Source organism: Blennius ocellaris (assembly GCF_963422515.1).
Source record: "Blennius ocellaris genome assembly, contig: SCAFFOLD_77, whole genome shotgun sequence".
NCBI lineage: Eukaryota > Metazoa > Chordata > Actinopteri > Blenniiformes > Blenniidae > Blennius > Blennius ocellaris.
In genome coordinates, this window is record NW_027662247.1 from 210,001 (window position 1) to 227,500 (window position 17,500).

At 51.3% G+C, this 17,500-nt stretch overlaps 2 protein-coding genes across 2 annotated transcripts in view; one reads left to right on the forward strand and one right to left on the reverse strand.

The window, feature by feature from the left end:
- Positions 1-9,658: 9,658 nt before the first annotated feature.
- LOC308147994 (olfactory receptor 2G6-like) lies at positions 9,659-10,585 on the forward strand (the record flags this gene model as incomplete). The annotated part of the gene is made up of 1 exon (XM_080521394.1): positions 9,659-10,585. One exon carries the CDS (start codon positions 9,659-9,661, stop codon positions 10,583-10,585), a length of 927 nt encoding a protein of 308 aa, XP_080377520.1.
- Positions 10,586-13,261: 2,676 nt separating this feature from the next.
- The window catches only part of ece2b (endothelin converting enzyme 2b), a gene marked incomplete at its 5' end in the record, with an annotated part of 12,958 nt that continues 8,719 nt past the window's right edge, over positions 13,262-17,500 (reverse strand). The window contains 7 exons of the mRNA XM_080521395.1: positions 13,262-14,598; positions 14,736-14,903; positions 15,079-15,174; positions 15,242-15,432; positions 16,898-16,965; positions 17,132-17,242; positions 17,332-17,435. Of these exons, the coding sequence (XP_080377521.1) occupies positions 14,566-14,598; positions 14,736-14,903; positions 15,079-15,174; positions 15,242-15,432; positions 16,898-16,965; positions 17,132-17,242; positions 17,332-17,435 (771 nt within the window). The 3' untranslated portion in view covers positions 13,262-14,565. The remainder of the gene's footprint in view (positions 14,599-14,735; positions 14,904-15,078; positions 15,175-15,241; positions 15,433-16,897; positions 16,966-17,131; positions 17,243-17,331; positions 17,436-17,500) is intronic.

The following is a 17,500-nucleotide window of genomic DNA, read 5'->3' on the forward strand; positions in this document are numbered from 1 at the left end:
ATGAGTCAAAAACACGTCAACTCGTCAACAACGCGTCAACAATGGGTCAAAAACACGTCAACAACGGGTCAAAAACACGTCAACAACGCGTCAACAAAGGGTCAAAAACACGTCAACAATGGGTCAAAAACACGTCAACAACGCATCAACAATGCGTCAAAAATGCGTCAAAAACACGTCAACGCGTCAACAATGGGTCAAAAACACGTCAACAACTCATCAACAATGCCTCAAAAACACGTCAACAACTCCTCAACAACGCGTCAACAATGGGTCAAAAACACGTCAACAACTCGACAACGATGGGTCAAAAACACGTCAACAACACGTCAACAATGGGTCAAAAACACATCAACAACTCGTCAACAATGGGTCAAAAACACGTCAACAACACGTCAACAACACGTCAACAATGGGTCAAAAACATGTCAAAAACACGTCAACAACGCGTCAACAACGCGTCAACGATGGGTCAAAAACACGTCAACAACTCGTCAACGATGGGTCAAAAACACGTCAACAACTCGTCAACAATGGGTCAAAAACACGTCAACAATGGGTCCAAAACACGTCAACAACACGTCAACAACACGTCAACAACACGTCAACAACGCGTCAACAACGGGTCAACAATGGGTCAAAAACACGTCAACAACACGTCAACAACACGTAAAAAAAACGTCAAAAACACGTCAACAACGCGTCAACAACGCGTCAACAATGGGCCAACAATGGGTCAAAAACATGTCGACAACGCGTCAACGTGTCAAAATTAAATCATCAACAAGTCAAAAACACGTCAAAAATTCATCAATAACACGTCAAAAACGTGTCAAAAATGCGTCAACAATGCCTCAGAAACACGTCAACAATGGGTCCAAAACACGTCAACAACACGTAAAAAAAACGTCAAAAACGCGTCAAAAACACGTCAACAACGCGTCAAAAATGCGTCAACAATGCCTCAAAAACACGTCAACAACGCGTCAAAAATGCGTCAACAATGCCTCAGAAACACGTCAACACCATGTCAACAACTCATCAACAATGGGTAAAAAACAAGTCAACAACGCGTCAACAATGGGTCAAAAACACGTCAATAATGCGTCAACAATGGGTCAAAAACATGTCAACAACACGTCAACAACGCGTCAACAACTAGTCAACAATGCCACAAAAACACGTCAACAACACGTCAAAAACACGTCAACAACACGTCAACAACTCGTCAACAATGCCTCAGAAACATGTCAACAATGCGTCAACAACACGTCAATGTGTCAACAATGCGTCAAAAACAACTATTAATGAGGATCAGTGTGACATCGTGACGCTTGTGGATCAACTTCTACTGCAAGACACACTGAGTGAGTGTGTGTGTGTGTGTGTGTGTGCGTGTGTGTGTGTGTGTGTGTGGGAGAGCATAGCCGCTGCAGTCTTCAGCTGGTACACCAACACACCCACGTCTCCCTGCTTGTCCAGACCTACATTTAAGTACTAGGTGAGAGCCAGGTCCCTGCACAGGCCCCGCCCCCTGGAGCCAGGCCCCGCCCCCCGGAGCGAGGTCCCTGCACAGGCCCCGCCCCCTGGAGCCAGGCTCCGCCCCCTCGCCATCCCAGGAGAAGAGGTAGTTTTGTACGCGGCGCTGCAGGGACCAATCAGAGCTCAGTACTGGGGAGGACTGGTCCACCTGGACAGGTGACCTTTGACCTTTGACCATAAACAGTCAATCAAAGAGCCTAGCTTCTCGCCGTCGTTTCACGCTACGTCCTGACGGAGAAGATGGAGAAGAGGGGGAGTAGGGAGAGAGAAACTGTGATTGAGGAGGTAGAGGTCAGGACGAGACGTGATGGAGGAGGTGGAGGTCAGGACGAGACGTGATGGAGGAGGTGGAGGTCAGGACGAGACGTGACGGAGGAGGTGGAGGTCAGGATGAGACGTGACGGAGGAGGTGGAGGTCAGGATGAGACGTGATGGAGGAGGTGGAGGTCAGGAAGAGACGTGACGGAGGAGGTGGAGGTCACGATGAGACGTGATGGAGGAGGTGGAGGTCAGGAAGAGACGTGACGGAGGAGGTGGAGGTCACGATGAGACGTGATGGAGGAGGTGGAGGTGAGGATGAGACGTGATGGAGGAGATAACATACCAGGATCAGTTACCTGGATTAACATACCAGGATTAACATACCTGGATTAACATACCAGGATCAGTTACCTGGATTAACATACCAGGATAAACATACCAGGATATCAGTTACCTGGATTAACATACTAGGATTAACATACTAGGATATCTCTTACCTGGATTAACACACCAGGATCAGTTACCTGAATTAACATACCAGGATATCTGTTACCTGGATTAACATACCAGGATTAACATACCAGGATCAGTTACCTGAATTAACATACCAGGATATCTGTTACCTGGATTAACATACCAGCATTAACATACCTGGATTAACATACCTGGATGAACATACCAGGATCAGTTACCTGGATTAACATACCAGGATCAGTTACCTGGATTAACATACCAGGATAAACATACTAGGATATCTCTTACCTGGATTAACATACCAGGATCAGTTACCTGAATTAACATACCAGGATATCTGTTACCTGGATTAACATACCAGGATTAACATACCTGGATTAACATACCAGGATCAGTTACCTGGATTAACATACCAGGATAAACATACCAGGATAAACATACCAGGATATCAGTTACCTGGATTAACATACCAGGATTAACATACCAGGATTAACATACTAGGATATCAGTTACCTGGATTAACATATCAGGATTAACATACCAGGATTAACATAATAGGATATCAGTTACCTGGATTAACATACCAGGATTAACACACTAGGATATCTCTTACCTGGATTAACATACATGGATATCAGTTACCTGGATTAACATACCAGGATCAGTTACCTGAATTAACATACCAGGATATCTGTTACCTGGATTAACATACCAGGATTAACATACCCGGATTAACATATCTTGATTAACATACCAGGATATCAGTTACCTGGATTAACATACCAGGATCAGTTACCTGGATTAACATACCAGGATCAGTTACCTGGATTAACATACCAGGATATCTGTTACCTGGATGAACATACCAAGATAAACATACCTGGAATAACATACCAGGATCAGCTACCTTGATTACCATACCAGGATTAACATACCAGGATTAACATACCAGGATATCAGTTACCTGGATTAACATGCCAGGATACCAGTTACCAGGATTAACATACCAGGATTAACATTCCAGGATACCAGTTACCTGGATGAACATACCAGGATTAATACACCAGGATTAACAAACCTGGATTACCATACCAGGATTAACATACCAGGATTATCATACCAGGATTAATATACCAGGATAAACATACCTGGATTAACATACCTGGATTAACATACCAGGATGATCATACCTGGATTTACATACCAGGATCAGTTACCTGGATTAACATACCAGGATCAGTTACCTGGATTAACATACCAGGATAAACATACCAGGGTTAACATACCACGACATCAGTTACCTGGATCAACATACCAGGATTAACAAACAAGGATATCTCTTACCTGGATTAACATACCAGGATCAGCTACCTAGATTAACATACCAGGATATCTGTTACCTGGATTAACATACCAGGATTAACATACCAGGATATCTGTTACCTGGATTAACATACCAGGATATCTGTTACCTGGATTAACATACCAGGATTAACATACCTGGATTGACATACCTGGATTAACATACCTGGATTAACATACCAGGATTAACATACCAGGATACCAGTTACCAGGATCAACATACTAGGATTAACATACAAGGATTAACATACCAGGATACCAGTTACCAGGATTAACATGCCAGAATTAACATACCAGGATAAACATACCTGGATTAACAAACCAGGATTAACCTACCTGGATTGACATACCAGAATTAACATACCTGGATTAACATACCTAGATTAACATACCAGGATAAACATACCAGGATTAACATACCAGGATATCAGTTACCTGGATTAACATACCAGGATTAACATACCAGGATTAATATAAGAGGATACCAGTTACCTGGATTAACATACCAGGATTAACATACCAGGATTAATATAAGAGGATACCAGTTACCTGGATTAACATACCAGGATTAACATACCAGGATACCAGTTGCCAGGATTAACATACCAGGATTAACATACCTGGATTACCATACCAGGATTAACATACCAGGATTAACATACCTGGATTAACATACCAGGATACCAGTTACCTGGATTACCATACCAGGATTAACTGGTTCCATGAACTTGTTTTCTTCATCAAATTGTTTTGATGTTTTCAGGAACAATGAAAACAACAGAAGAAGAAACCAGGTGAGGATGTGGAGCAGCTGGTCTGTACTAATGAGGCCCTCCAGGACCCTCCAGGACCCTCCAGGACTCTCCAGGACCGGCTATCCAGACCCCCCCCTGAGAATCATCCATCCAGAGACTCGGACGCTTCAGTCTGGATCAATTACCCGTCGTCATGGTTACTGTTGTAAACACTGTGGCTCAGGGAGGAGGAGGAGGAGGAGGGGGAGGAGGAGGAGGAGGAGGAGGATGAAGAGTTATAGACGAGTTGAAACTGAAGAAAAAGCAACAGATTAATACAGATTAACTGTTTCTGGTTCAGTTAAATCAGATTAACAATAAAGTTTGTATGGAGGAATCGGGTGGAGGCAGGAATCGAGTGGAGGGAGGAAAGGATTGGGTGGAGGGAGGAATCGGGTGGAGGCAGGAATCGAGTGGAGGGAGGAAAGGATTGGGTGGAGGGAGGAATCGGGTGGAGGCAGGAATCGAGTGGAGGGAGGAAAGGATTGGGTGGAGGGAGGAATCGGGTGGAGGCAGGAATCGAGTGGAGGGAGGAAAGGATTGGGTGGAGGGAGGAATCGGGTGGAGGCAGGAAAGGATTGGGTGGAGGGAGGAATCGGGTGGAGGGAGGAATCGGGTGGAGGCAGGAAGGATTGGGTGGGGGGAAGAATCGGGTGGAGGCAGGAAGGATTGGGTGGGGGGAGGAATCGGGTGGAGGGAGGAAAGGATTGGGTGGAGGGAGGAATCGGGTGGAGGCAGGAAAGGATTGGGTGGAGGGAGGAATCGGGTGGAGGCAGGAAGGATTGGGTGGAGGGAGGAATCGGGTGGAGGCAGGAACGGATTGGGTGGAGGGAGGATTTGGGTGGATGGAGGAATCGGGTGGAGGCAGGAAAGGATTGGGTGGAGGGAGGAATTGGGTGGAGGCAGGAAAGGATTGGGTGGAGGGAGGAATATGGTTGAGGCAGGAATCGGGTGGAGGCAGGAACGTATTGGGTGGAGGGAGGAATTGGGTGGAGGGAGGAAAGGATTGGGTGGAGGGAGGAATCGGGTGGAGGCAGGAATCGAGTGGAGGGAGGAAAGGATTGGGTGGAGGGAGGAATCGGGTGGAGGCAGGAAGGATTGGCTGGAATAAGGAATCGGGTGGAGGCAGGAACGGATTGGGTGGAGGGAGGAATCGGGTGGAGGCATGAAGGATTGGGTGGAATAAGGAATCGGGTGGAGGCAGGAACGGATTGGGTGGAGGGAGGAATTGGGTGGAGGGAGGAATCGGGTGGAGGCAGGAATCGAGTGGAGGGAGGAAAGGATTGGGTGGAGGGAGGAATCGGGTGGAGGCAGGAAGGATTGGGTGGAATAAGGAATTGGGTGGAGGCAGGAACGGATTGGGTGGAGGGAGGAATCGGGTGGAGGCAGGAAGGATTGGGTGGAATAAGGAATCGGGTGGAGGCAGGAACGGATTGGGTGGAGGGAGGAATTGGGTGGATGGAGGAATCGGGTGGAGGCAGGAACGGATTGGGTGGGGGGAGTAATTGGGTGGAGGGAGGAAAGGATTGGGTGGAGGGAGGAATCGGGTGGAGGCAGGAATCGGGTGGAGGGAGGAAAGGATTGGGTGAAGGGAGGAATCGGGTGGAGGCAGGAAAGGATTGGGTGGAGGGAGGAATTGGGTGGAGGCAGGAAAGGATTGGGTGGAGGGAGGAATATGGTTGAGGCAGGAATCGGGTGGAGGCAGGAACGTATTGGGTGGAGGGAGGAATTGGGTGGAGGTAAGAAAGGATTGGGTGGAGGGAGGAATCGGGTGGAGGCAGGAATCGAGTGGAGGGAGGAAAGGATTGGGTGGAGGGAGGAATCGGGTGGAGGCAGGAAGGATTGGGTGGAATAAGGAATCGGGTTGAGGCAGGAACAGATTGGGTGGCGGGAGGAATCGGGTGGAGGCAGGAAGGATTGGGTGGAATAAGGAATCGGGTGGAGGCAGGAACGGATTGGGTGGAGGGAGGAATTGGGTGGAGGGAGGAATCGGGTGGAGGCAGGAATCGAGTGGAGGGAGGAAAGGATTGGGTGGAGGGAGGAATCGGGTGGAGGCAGGAAGGATTGGGTGGAATAAGGAATCGGGTGGAGGCAGGAACGGATTGGGTGGAGGGAGGAATTGGGTGGAGGGAGGAATCGGGTGGAGGCAGGAACGGATTGGGTGGGGGGAGTAATTGGGTGGAGGGAGGAAAGGATTGGGTGGAGGGAGGAATCGGGTGGAGGCAGGAATCAGGTGGAGGGAGGAAAGGATTGGGTGGAGGGAGGAATCGGGTGGAGGCAGGAAAGGATTGGGTGGAGGGAGGAATCGGGTGGAGGCAGGAAAGGATTGGGTGGAGGGAGGAAAGGATTGGGTGGAGGGAGGAATCGGATGGAGGCAGAAAAAGGATTGGGTGAAGGCAGGAAAGGATTGGGTGGAGGAAGGAATCGGGTGGAGGGAGGAATCGGGTGGAGGCAGGAATGGATTGGGTGGAGGGAGGAATCGGGTGGAGGGGGGAAAAGATTGGGTGGAGGGAGGAATCGGGTGGAGGCCGGAAAGGATTGGGTGGAGGGAGGAATCGGGTGGAGGGAGGAAAGGATTGGGTGAAGGCAGGAAAGGATTGGGTGGAGGGAGGAATCGGGTGGAAGGAGGAATCGGGTGGAGGCCGGAAAGGATTGGGTGGAGGGAGGAATCGGGTGGAGGGAGGAAAGGATTGGGTGAAGGCAGGAAAGGATTGGGTGGAGGGAGGAATCGGGTGGAGGGAGGAATCGGGTGGAGGCAGGAACGGATTGGGTGGAGGCCGGAAAGGATTGGGTGGAGGGAGGAATCGGGTGGAGGGAGGAAAAGATTTGGTGGAGGGAGGAATCGGGTGGAGGCCAGAAAGGATTGGGTGGAGGGAGGAATCGGGTGGAGGGAGGAAAGGATTGGGTGGAGGGATGAATCGGGTGGAGGCAGAAAACGATTATGTGACGGGAGGAATCGGGTGGAGGGAGGAAAGGATTGGGTGGAGGGAGGAATCGGGTGGAGGCAGGAACGGATTGGGTGGAGGGAGGAATCGGGTGGAGGCAGGAACGGATTGGGTGGAGGGAGGAATCGGGTGGAGGCAGGAAAGGATTGGGTGGAGGCAGGAAAGGATTGGGTGGAGGGAGGAATCGGGTGGAGGGAGGAATCGGGTGGAGGCAGGAAAGAATTGGGTGGAGGGAGGAAAGGATTGGGTGGAGGCAGGAAAGGAGGAGGAGGAGGAAGAAGAGGAGCAGGAGGAGGAGCAAGAGGAGGGGGAGGAAGAGGAGGAGGAGGAGAAGGAGGAGGAGGAGGAGGAAGAGGAGGAGGAGGAGGAGGAAGAGGAGCAGGAGGAGGAGGAGGAGGAGGAGGAGGAGGAGGAGTAACGTTCAGTAGATTAATCAGCAGCTCTCATTGGTTCTGGTCTTGATAAAAACCTCCGATGCAGCATCAAGTGAGTCTGTGTGTGTGTGTGTGTGTGTGTGTGTGTGTGTGTGTGTGTGTGTGTGTGTGTGTGTGTGTGTGTGTGTGTGTGTGTGAGAGAGAGATCTTCAGACTTTCTACTCTTTGATCTTTAGACGTTCTACTGTGATCTTCAGATGTTCTCCTGTGTGATCTTGAGACGTTCTACTGTGATTTTCAGACGTTCTACTGTGTGTGATCTTCAGACGTTCTCCTGTGTGTGATCTTGAGACGTTCTAATGTGTGATCTTGAGACGTTCTACTGTGATTTTCAGACGTTCTAATGTGTGATCTTGAGACGTTCTACTGTGTGATCTTGAGACGTTCTATCTGTATGATCTTCAGACATTCTTCTGTCATTTTCAGATGTTCTACTGTGTGTGATCTTCAGACGTTCTCCTGTGTGTGATCTTCAGACGTTCTCCTGTGTGTGATCTTGAGACGTTCTACTGTGATCTTCAGACGTTCTACTGTGATCTTGAGACGTTCTACTGTGTGATCTACAGACGTTCTACTGTGATTTTCAGACGTTCCACTAGGTGATCTCCATACGTTCTCCTGTGTGATCTTCAGACATTCTACTGTGATCTACAGACGTTCTACTGTGATCTCCAGACGCTCTACTGTGATCTCCAGACGTTCTCCTGGTATCTATAGACATTCTACTCTTTGATCTTTAGACATTCTACTGTGATCTTCAGACGTTCTACTGTGATCTTCAGACGTTCTACCGTGTGTGATCTTCAGACATTCTCCTGTGATCGTCAGACGTTCTCCTGTGATCTATAGACGTTCTACTGTGATCGTCAGACGTTTGACCGTGCGTGATCTCAAGACGTTCTCCTGTGTGTGATCGTCAGATGTTCTCTTGTGATCTCCAGACGTTCTCCTGTGATCTTCAAACGTTCTACCGTGTGTGATCTTCAGACGTTCTCCTGTGTGTGATCTTCAGACGTTCTCCTGTGATCGTCAGACGTTCTCCTGTGATCTATAGACGTTCTACTGTGATCGTCAGACGTTCTACCGTGCGTGATCTCAAGACGTTCTCCTGTGTGTGATCGTCAGATGTTCTCCTGTGATCTCCAGATGTTCTCCTGTGATCTTCAAACATTCTCCTCTTTGATCTTCAGACGTTCTACTGTGATCTACAGACATTCTACTGTGTGATCTACAGACCTTCTACTGTGTGATCTCCAGACGTTCTACTGTGATCTCCAGATGTTCTCCTGTGATCTCCATACGTTCTCCTGTGTGATCTTGAGACGTTCTCCTGTGTGATCTCCAGATGTTCTCCTGTGTGATCTTCAAATGTTCTACTCTTTCATCTTCAGACGTTGTACTCTTTGACCTTGAGACGTTCTACTTTGATCTTCAGACATTCTACTTTGATCTTCAGACGTTCTCCTGTGATCTCCAGACGTTCTACTGTGATCGTCAGACGTTCTACTCTTTGATCTTGAGATATTCTACTGTGATCTTCAGACGTTCTACTCTTTGATCTTGAGACGTTCTACTTTGATCTTCAGACATTCTACCGTGCGTGATCTCAAGACGTTCTCCTGTGTGTGATCATCCGACGTTCTACTGTGATCTTCAGACGTTCTCCTGTGTGATCTTCAGACGTTCTACTGTGATCTTCAGAAGTTCTCCTGTGTGATCTTCCGACGTTCTACTGTGATCTTCAGACGTTCTCCTGTGTGATCTTCAGACATTCTCCTGTGATCTCCAGACGTTCCCCTGTGTATTATCTCCAGAAGCTCCCGACTGATTCCGGTTCTCCGCCACCATGAACTCATCCTCGGTGACGTTCCTGGTCCTGGGTGGGTACCTGGACCTGGGCAGCGCCAGGTACCTGTGGTTCCTGGTGGTGGCGCTGGTCTACGTGTCCATCCTGGGTTCCAACGTTCTGCTGATCGTGGTGATCTGCGTGAACAGAACCCTGCACCGGCCCATGTACCTGTTCCTGCTCAGCCTGTTGGTCAACGAGCTGTACGGCAGCAGCGGCCTGTTCCCCTTCCTGCTGCTGCAGCTGTTCTCCGCCACCCACTGGGTTCCACTGCCGTTCTGCTTCCTGCAGATCTACGTCCTCTACACCTACGTCAACGTGGAGTTCTGCAGCCTTGCCGTCATGGCGTACGACCGCTTCCTGGCCGTGTGCCTGCCGCTGCGCTACTGCGCCCTGATGACGGGCCGCCGTGCGGCGGCGCTGGCGCTGGCGGCGTGGTTCTACTCGCTGCTGAAGTTCCTGGTGACGCTGGCGCTCAGCCTGCGCCTTACGCTGTGCGGCGCCGCGCTGGACGCACTGGTGTGCGACAACTTCCAGCTGGTGCGCCTCGCCTGCTCCGACACCGCCGTCAACAACGCGTACGGCCTGGCGGCGCTCCCGCTGGCGGTGCTGGTTCCGCTGGCGCCCATCGTGTTCTCCTACGCCCGGATCCTGCGGGTGTGTTCCGTCGGTTCTGCGCGGACCCGGCGTAAGGCCGTCAGCACCTGTGGCCCCCACCTGGTGTCGCTGCTCAATTTCTGCTGCGGCTGCCTGTTCCAGGTGCTGCAGAGCCGCTTCGACATGAGCCACGTGCCCGCCGCGCTGCGCGGCGTCCTGTCGCTCTACTTCCTGGTCATACAGCCGCTGCTCAACCCGCTGCTGTACGGTATGCAGGTGACGCGCCTCAGGGCCTGCTGCTGGCAGCTGCTCACCTGCAGGGGCGCCTGAACACCTGGACACACCTGGACACCAGGACACCTGGACACACCTGGATACACCTGGACACACCTGGATACCTGGATACACCTGGACACAACTGGTCACCTGGACACACCTGGATGCACCTGCACACCTGGATACACCTGGACACCTGGATACACCTGGACACAACTGGTCACCTGGACACCTGGACACAACTGGTCACCTGGACACACCTGGACATCTGGACACACCTGGATGCACCTGGACACAACTGGACACACCTGGACACAACTGGTCACCTGGACACACCTGGACACCTGGATACACCTGGACACCTGGATACACCTGGATGTACCTGGACACCTGAACACACCTGGACACACCTGGATGCACCTGGACACAACTGGACACACCTGGACACAACTGGTCACCTGGACACACCTGGACACACCTGGACACCTGAACACACCTGGATGTACCTGGACACCTGAACACACCTGGATATACCTGGACACCTGGATATACCTGGACATCTGAAAACACCTGGACACCTGGACACACCTGGATATACCTGGACATCTGAACACACCTGGATACACCTGGACACACCTGGACACCTGGATATACCTGAACACACCTGGACACCTGGACACACCTGGACACCTGAACACACCTGGACACCTGGATGTACCTGGACACCTGAACACACCTGGACACACCTGGACACCTGAACACACCTGGACACCTGGACACCTGGATATACCTGGACACCTGAACACACCTGGACACCTGGATATACCTGGACACCTGGACACACCTGGACACAACTGGTCACTTGGACACACCTGGACACCTGAATACACCTGGTACTGCAAACAGGAGGAGCAGTGAGAGGAGGGACCAGCAGGGGGAGCACTCTCTCTCTCTCCATCTCTCTCTCTCGCTCTCTCTCTCTCTCTCTCTCTCTCCGTCTCTCTCTCTGCCTCCCTCTGGTGTCCGTTCCACATCCCTCCACCGTCTCCCACTGAGCCTCCAGGTCCGCCGCCACCTGGTGGACACTCCTGGTCATTACATCCACACTGTTTAGACGAGATCTCCTTGTTTGATTGTGTTGATTCCTCAATTATTTATGAATTAATAAACTTTAGTTAGCCGACTTGATGGATTCCTGGTAACTATTGTGTAGTAATTGTTGACAGTTCCTGGTTTGTACCAGTTTGTGCTGGAATCTGTTTTATTTACACAGAAATATTAACTGAAATAAATCCTTTTTAAAGACGAGACTGATATTTCAATATTCACTATTTCCAGTTTAGCCAGTGGTGCCCCAATTCTCATCATTTAAACTTTTCATAAACTCCTTCCAGTGATTTATTACTTTGAGTAATCTATTACTTAGTCATTTTAATGCTAATGAGACCTCGGTGGTGCGTTCACTGACCCCCGGTGTTGTGACACCTCGGTGGTGCGTTCACTGACCCCCGGTACTGTGAAACCTCGGTGGTGCGTTCATTGACCCCCGGTACTGTGAAACCTCGGTGGTGCGTTCACATGACCCCCGGTACTGTGAAACCTCGGTGGTGCGTTCACTGACCCCCCGGTACTGTGTTGTGAAACCTCGGTGGTGCGTTCACATGACCCCCGGTACTGTGAAACCTCGGTGGTGCGTTCACTGACCCCCGGTACTGTGAAACCTCGGTGGTGCGTTCACTGACCCCCCGGTACTGTGAAACCTCAGTGGTGCGTTCACTGACCCCCGGTACTGTGAAACCTCGGTGGTGCATTCACATGACCCCCGGTACTGTGAAACCTCAGTCGTGCGTTCTCAGACCCCCCCGGTGCTGCGTAACCTCAGTGGTGCGTTCACAGATCCCCGGTGCTGTGAAACCTCAGTGGTGCGTTCACTGACCCCCGGTACTGTGAAACCTCAGTGGTGCGTTCACCGACCCCCAGTGTTGTGAAACCTCGGTGGTGCGTTCACTGACCCCCGGTACTGTGAAACCTCGGTGGTGCGTTCACTGACCCTCTGTGCTGTGAAACCTTGGTGGTGCGTTCACTGACCCCCCGGTACTGTGTTGTGAAACCTCGGTGGTGCATTCACATGACCCCCGGTACTGTGAAACCTCGGTGGTGCGTTCACTGACCCCCGGTACTGTGAAACCTCGGTGGTGCGTTCACTGACCCCCCGGTACTGTGAAACCTCAGTGGTGCGTTCACTGACCCCCGGTACTGTGAAACCTCGGTGGTGCATTCACATGACCCCCGGTACTGTGAAACCTCAGTCGTGCGTTCTCAGACCCCCCCGGTGCTGCGTAACCTCAGTGGTGCGTTCACTGATCCCCGGTGCTGTGAAACCTCAGTGGTGCGTTCACTGACCCCCGGTACTGTGAAACCTCAGTGGTGCGTTCACCGACCCCCAGTGTTGTGAAACCTCGGTGGTGCGTTCACTGACCCCCGGTACTGTGAAACCTCGGTGGTGCGTTCACTGACCCTCTGTGCTGTGAAACCTTGGTGGTGCGTTCACGGACCCCTCGGTGCTGTGAAACCTCGGTGGTGCGTTCACTGACCCCCCGGTGCTGTGAAACCTCGGTGGTGTGTTCACTGACCCCCCGGTGCTGTGAAACCTCGGTGGTGTGTTCACTGACCTCCCCGGTGTTGGGAAACCTCGTGGTGCGTTCACTGACCACAATCACAATCAAGAGAAACTGACGTTTGTCTTTATGTATTTAAGAGCTTTTCACATGATGATGCGTTCAAAGACACTTCAGCAGAATGCGCAGACAGAAACAGTCACATTCTCCTTTAGCGGAGTCCCTGAACTAAATGTCCACATCTGTCTGTCTTCACGAGTCCTTACATTATGACGTGATGCATTCAAAGACCTTCAAAAGAACCCCCTCCCCCCCCCCACATCCTGATTACAGTCCACAGATTTACACACTGAACAGTTACCAATGCTTTTACATGAAGATGATGCGTTCAAGGACATCGCGGCGGACCAGTTCTTCACTGAGTGGGACAGGAACCGGTTCTGAAGGTCCAGTCTGGAGACGACGCGTTCAAGGACCCTCCCCAACTGGGGGAAAAACCAAACACGCCCCTGATAATGACGCTCGTCCCGACGATGGACGAGGACGAGGACGAGACTTCACCATGACGACGGACGGACGTGATGGACAGAGAGAATCCCCCCCCCACACACACACACACACACACGATCTTTGGCAGGAAGCAGCTTCTTCTGCTGAACAAGTAGGGACATAGAAGCTGCATGGGGCTGGACACACACACACACACACACACACACACACACACACACACACACACACACACACACACACACACACACACACACACACACACAGTAACTGTGACGATCGACACGTGAATTCAGACGCTGTGACTTCCTCGCGCTTGTTTAGGTCCCTGAACGCCTTGCGGCCGTTACAGTTCAATAACATCCTACGGCTTCCACCGGCCCCTGAACGCCTCACGCTCCTGCCCAGGAGTTCCCCATATCCCACAGTCGTAGGGTTCCCTGAACGCCTCACGCTCCTGCCCAGGAGTTCCCCTAAAACTGAATTTGTACCAGTAATTTGTCACCTGGCTCTTTTTTTTTTTTTTTTTTTTTTAAACACAAATGGTTAATTTCTCTTTGATGTAAAAACGACGATTCATCGTTAAAAAATAAAAACGTTTTGAATTCAGTGCCAAAATCCTCCTGGCCAATCAGAGCGCAGCTCACATTTCAACTGAGCACGAGGTCATCACAGTGATGTCATCAGAGAAGGACGCAGCACACACACGCACGCACGCACGCACGCACGCACGCACGCACGCACACACACACACACACACACACACACACACACACACACACACACACACACACACACACACACACACACACACACACACAGAGATAACATTAATGGTGTTTATGGTAATAAAGCAGGAATCTACGACAGCGTCTCGTTTGGCTTCATCACCTTCGTCATCCTTAGTCTTCACCGTCTCCATGACAACGAGTCCCATCGTCTCTATTAACAGATTAAGTGTAGATGCTAATTAAGACACTAACCAGCTGCATTGGCCTAACTAACCCCGCCCCCCGGCCTTGGCCCCGCCCCCCGGCCTTGGCCCCGCCCCCCGGCCGTCCTCAGCGGGTCTACCAGACCTCGCAGCGCCTCCCGGTGTTCATGGGCGTCCCCTCAGGGCAGCTGAAGTGGCGGCTGAAGTCCGGCGAGTTGGCGAGCGTGCCGATGACGCGGTAGCGCGGCGGACTGTGGGGGTCGGTCACCAGGCCCTCGTGAGCGCTCTCCGGTGTCCGGACGGAGCACCACACCTGGAGGACGCCACAACGTCAACAACGCAAGCAGCTGGCCTCACGCTAACGCCACACTAACGTCACGCTAACGCCACACTAGCGTCAGGTCTGAACATGCTAACGTCACGCTAACGTCAGGTCTGAACATGCTAACGTCAGGTCTGAACACGCTAACGTCATGCTAACGTCTCACCTGCGCGAACCCCACGAAGAAGAGCTGGTCGTTGGTCAGGTTGACGGCAGGAAGTTTGTTCTCCTCTCCGTTCTTCTGGATCCAGGTTCTGTACGCCTGCAGGACCGGACACAGTCAGACACGGCAAGGCGACGCCGGACGACGGCGCGGCAGCCGTACTCACGTGGTACGCCGCCTTCAGGCCGCCGTTGTCGGCGATGTTCTCCCCCAGCGTCTGCTTCCCGTTGACGTGTTCCCCGTTGACGGTGTAGCGGCTGTACTGCTCCACCATGCACTCGGTGCGCTGGCGGAACGCCTCCACCGACGAGTTCTGCCACCACGGGCGCAGGTTCCCCTCCTTATCGTACTCACGACCTGCGGAACCACACGGGACACGCTGAAGCTCTCCGGGGGGGTAGGGTTAGCGGGAGGCCAGCTCTTAAGGTAGAACCTGATAGCTGCACCTGAGCGCGTTGATGTTTTAAGGTGGAACCTTCCTGATAGCGGCACAACATTGATATTTTAAGGTGGAACCTTCCTGATAGCTGCACCTGAACATGTTGGTGTTTTAAGGTGGAACCTTCCTGATAGCTGCACCTGAACATGTTGGTGTTTTAAGGTGGAACCTTCCTGATAGCGGCACAACATTGATATTTTAAGGTGGAACCTTCCTGATAGCTGCACCTGAACATGTTGGTGTTTTAAGGTGGAACCTTCCTGATAGCTGCACCTGAACATGTTGGTGTTTTAAGGTGGAACCTTCCTGATAGCTGCACCTGAACATGTTGGTGTTTTAAGGTGGAACCTTCCTGATAGCTGCACCTGAACATGTTGGTGTTTTTAGGTGGAACCTTCCTGATAGCTGCACCTGAGCACGTTGGTGATTTAAGGTGGAACCTTCCTGATAGCAGCACCACATTGATATTTTAAGGTGGAACCTTCCTGATAGCAGCACCACATTGATATTTTAAGGTGGAACCTTCCTGATAGCGGCACCACATTGATATTTTAAGGTGGAACCTTCCTGATAGCTGCACCTGAACATGTTGGTGATTTAAGGTGGAACCTTCCTGATAGCGGCACCACACTCATGTTTAAGGTGGAACCTTCCTGATAGCTGCACCGGAGCGCGTTGATGTTTTAAGGTGGAACCTTCCTGATAGTGGCACCTGAGCACGTTAATGTTTTAAGGTGGAACCTTCCTGATAGCGGCACCACGTTGATGTTTTAAGGTGGAACCGTCCTGATAGCGGCAGCACGTTGATGTTTTAAGGTGGAACCTTCCTGATAGCGGCAGCACATTGATGTTTTAAGGTGGAACCGTCCTGATAGCGGCAGCACGTTGATGTTTTAAGGTGGAACCTTCCTGATAGCGGCAGCACTTTGATGTTTTAAGGTGGAACCGTCCTGATAGCGGCAGCACGTTGATGTTTTAAGGTGGAACCGTCCTGATAGCTCGCAGCACGTTGATGTTTTAAGGTGGAACCTTCCTGATAGCTCGCAGCACGTTGATGTTTTAAGGTGGAACCTTCTTGATAGCGGCAGCACGTTGATGTTTTAAGGTGGAACCGTCCTGATAGCGGCAGCACGTTGATGTTTTAAGGTGGAACCTTCCTGATAGCTCGCAGCATGTTGATGTTTTAAGGTGGAACCTTCCTGATAGCTCGCAGCACGTTGATGTTTTAAGGTGGAACCTTCCTGATAGCGGCAGCATGTTGATGTTTTAAGGTGGAACCGTCCTGATAGCGGCAGCACGTTGATGTTTTAAGGTGGAACCTTCCTGATAGCGGCAGCACGTTGATGTTTTAAGGTGGAACCTTCCTGATAGCGGCAGACTGACCTTGATCGTCGAAGGCGTGCGTCAGCTCGTGACCCATCACCACTCCGATACCTCCAAAGTTCAATGCTCTGAAAACAGAAACCAGATGAGAGAGAGAGAGACGGAGGTATAGAGGTATAGAGGTAGAGAGAGAGAGAGGGAGGTAGAGAGAGAGAGGGAGAGGGAGGTAGAGAGAGAGAGAGAGAGAGGTAGAGAGAGAGAGAGAGAGGGAGGTAGAGAGAGGTCAGGACTCACTTGGGGTGGTCATGAGAGTAGAACGGCGCCTGCAGGATCCCGGCTGGAACCACGATGCCGTTCTTAGTAGGGATGTAGTAGGCGTTCACTGTGGGGGGGGTCATGCTCCACCTGGGGGGGGGGGGGGGGGGGTAGTAACATACCAGGAGAGCTACTGATCTGTGTGTGTGTGTGTGTGTGTGTGTGTCTGTGTGTGTTACTGGTCTTTGTTGGGCGTCTTCCTCAGCTGGTCCGACATCACCCGGGAGGAGAAGTTATAGAAGTTCAACATGTTCTGGAAGAAACTGTCCTCTGATACCTCGTACTGGAGGAGAGGAGGAGAGGAGGAGAGGAGGAGGAGGAGAGGAGGGGAGAGGAGGAGAGGAGGAG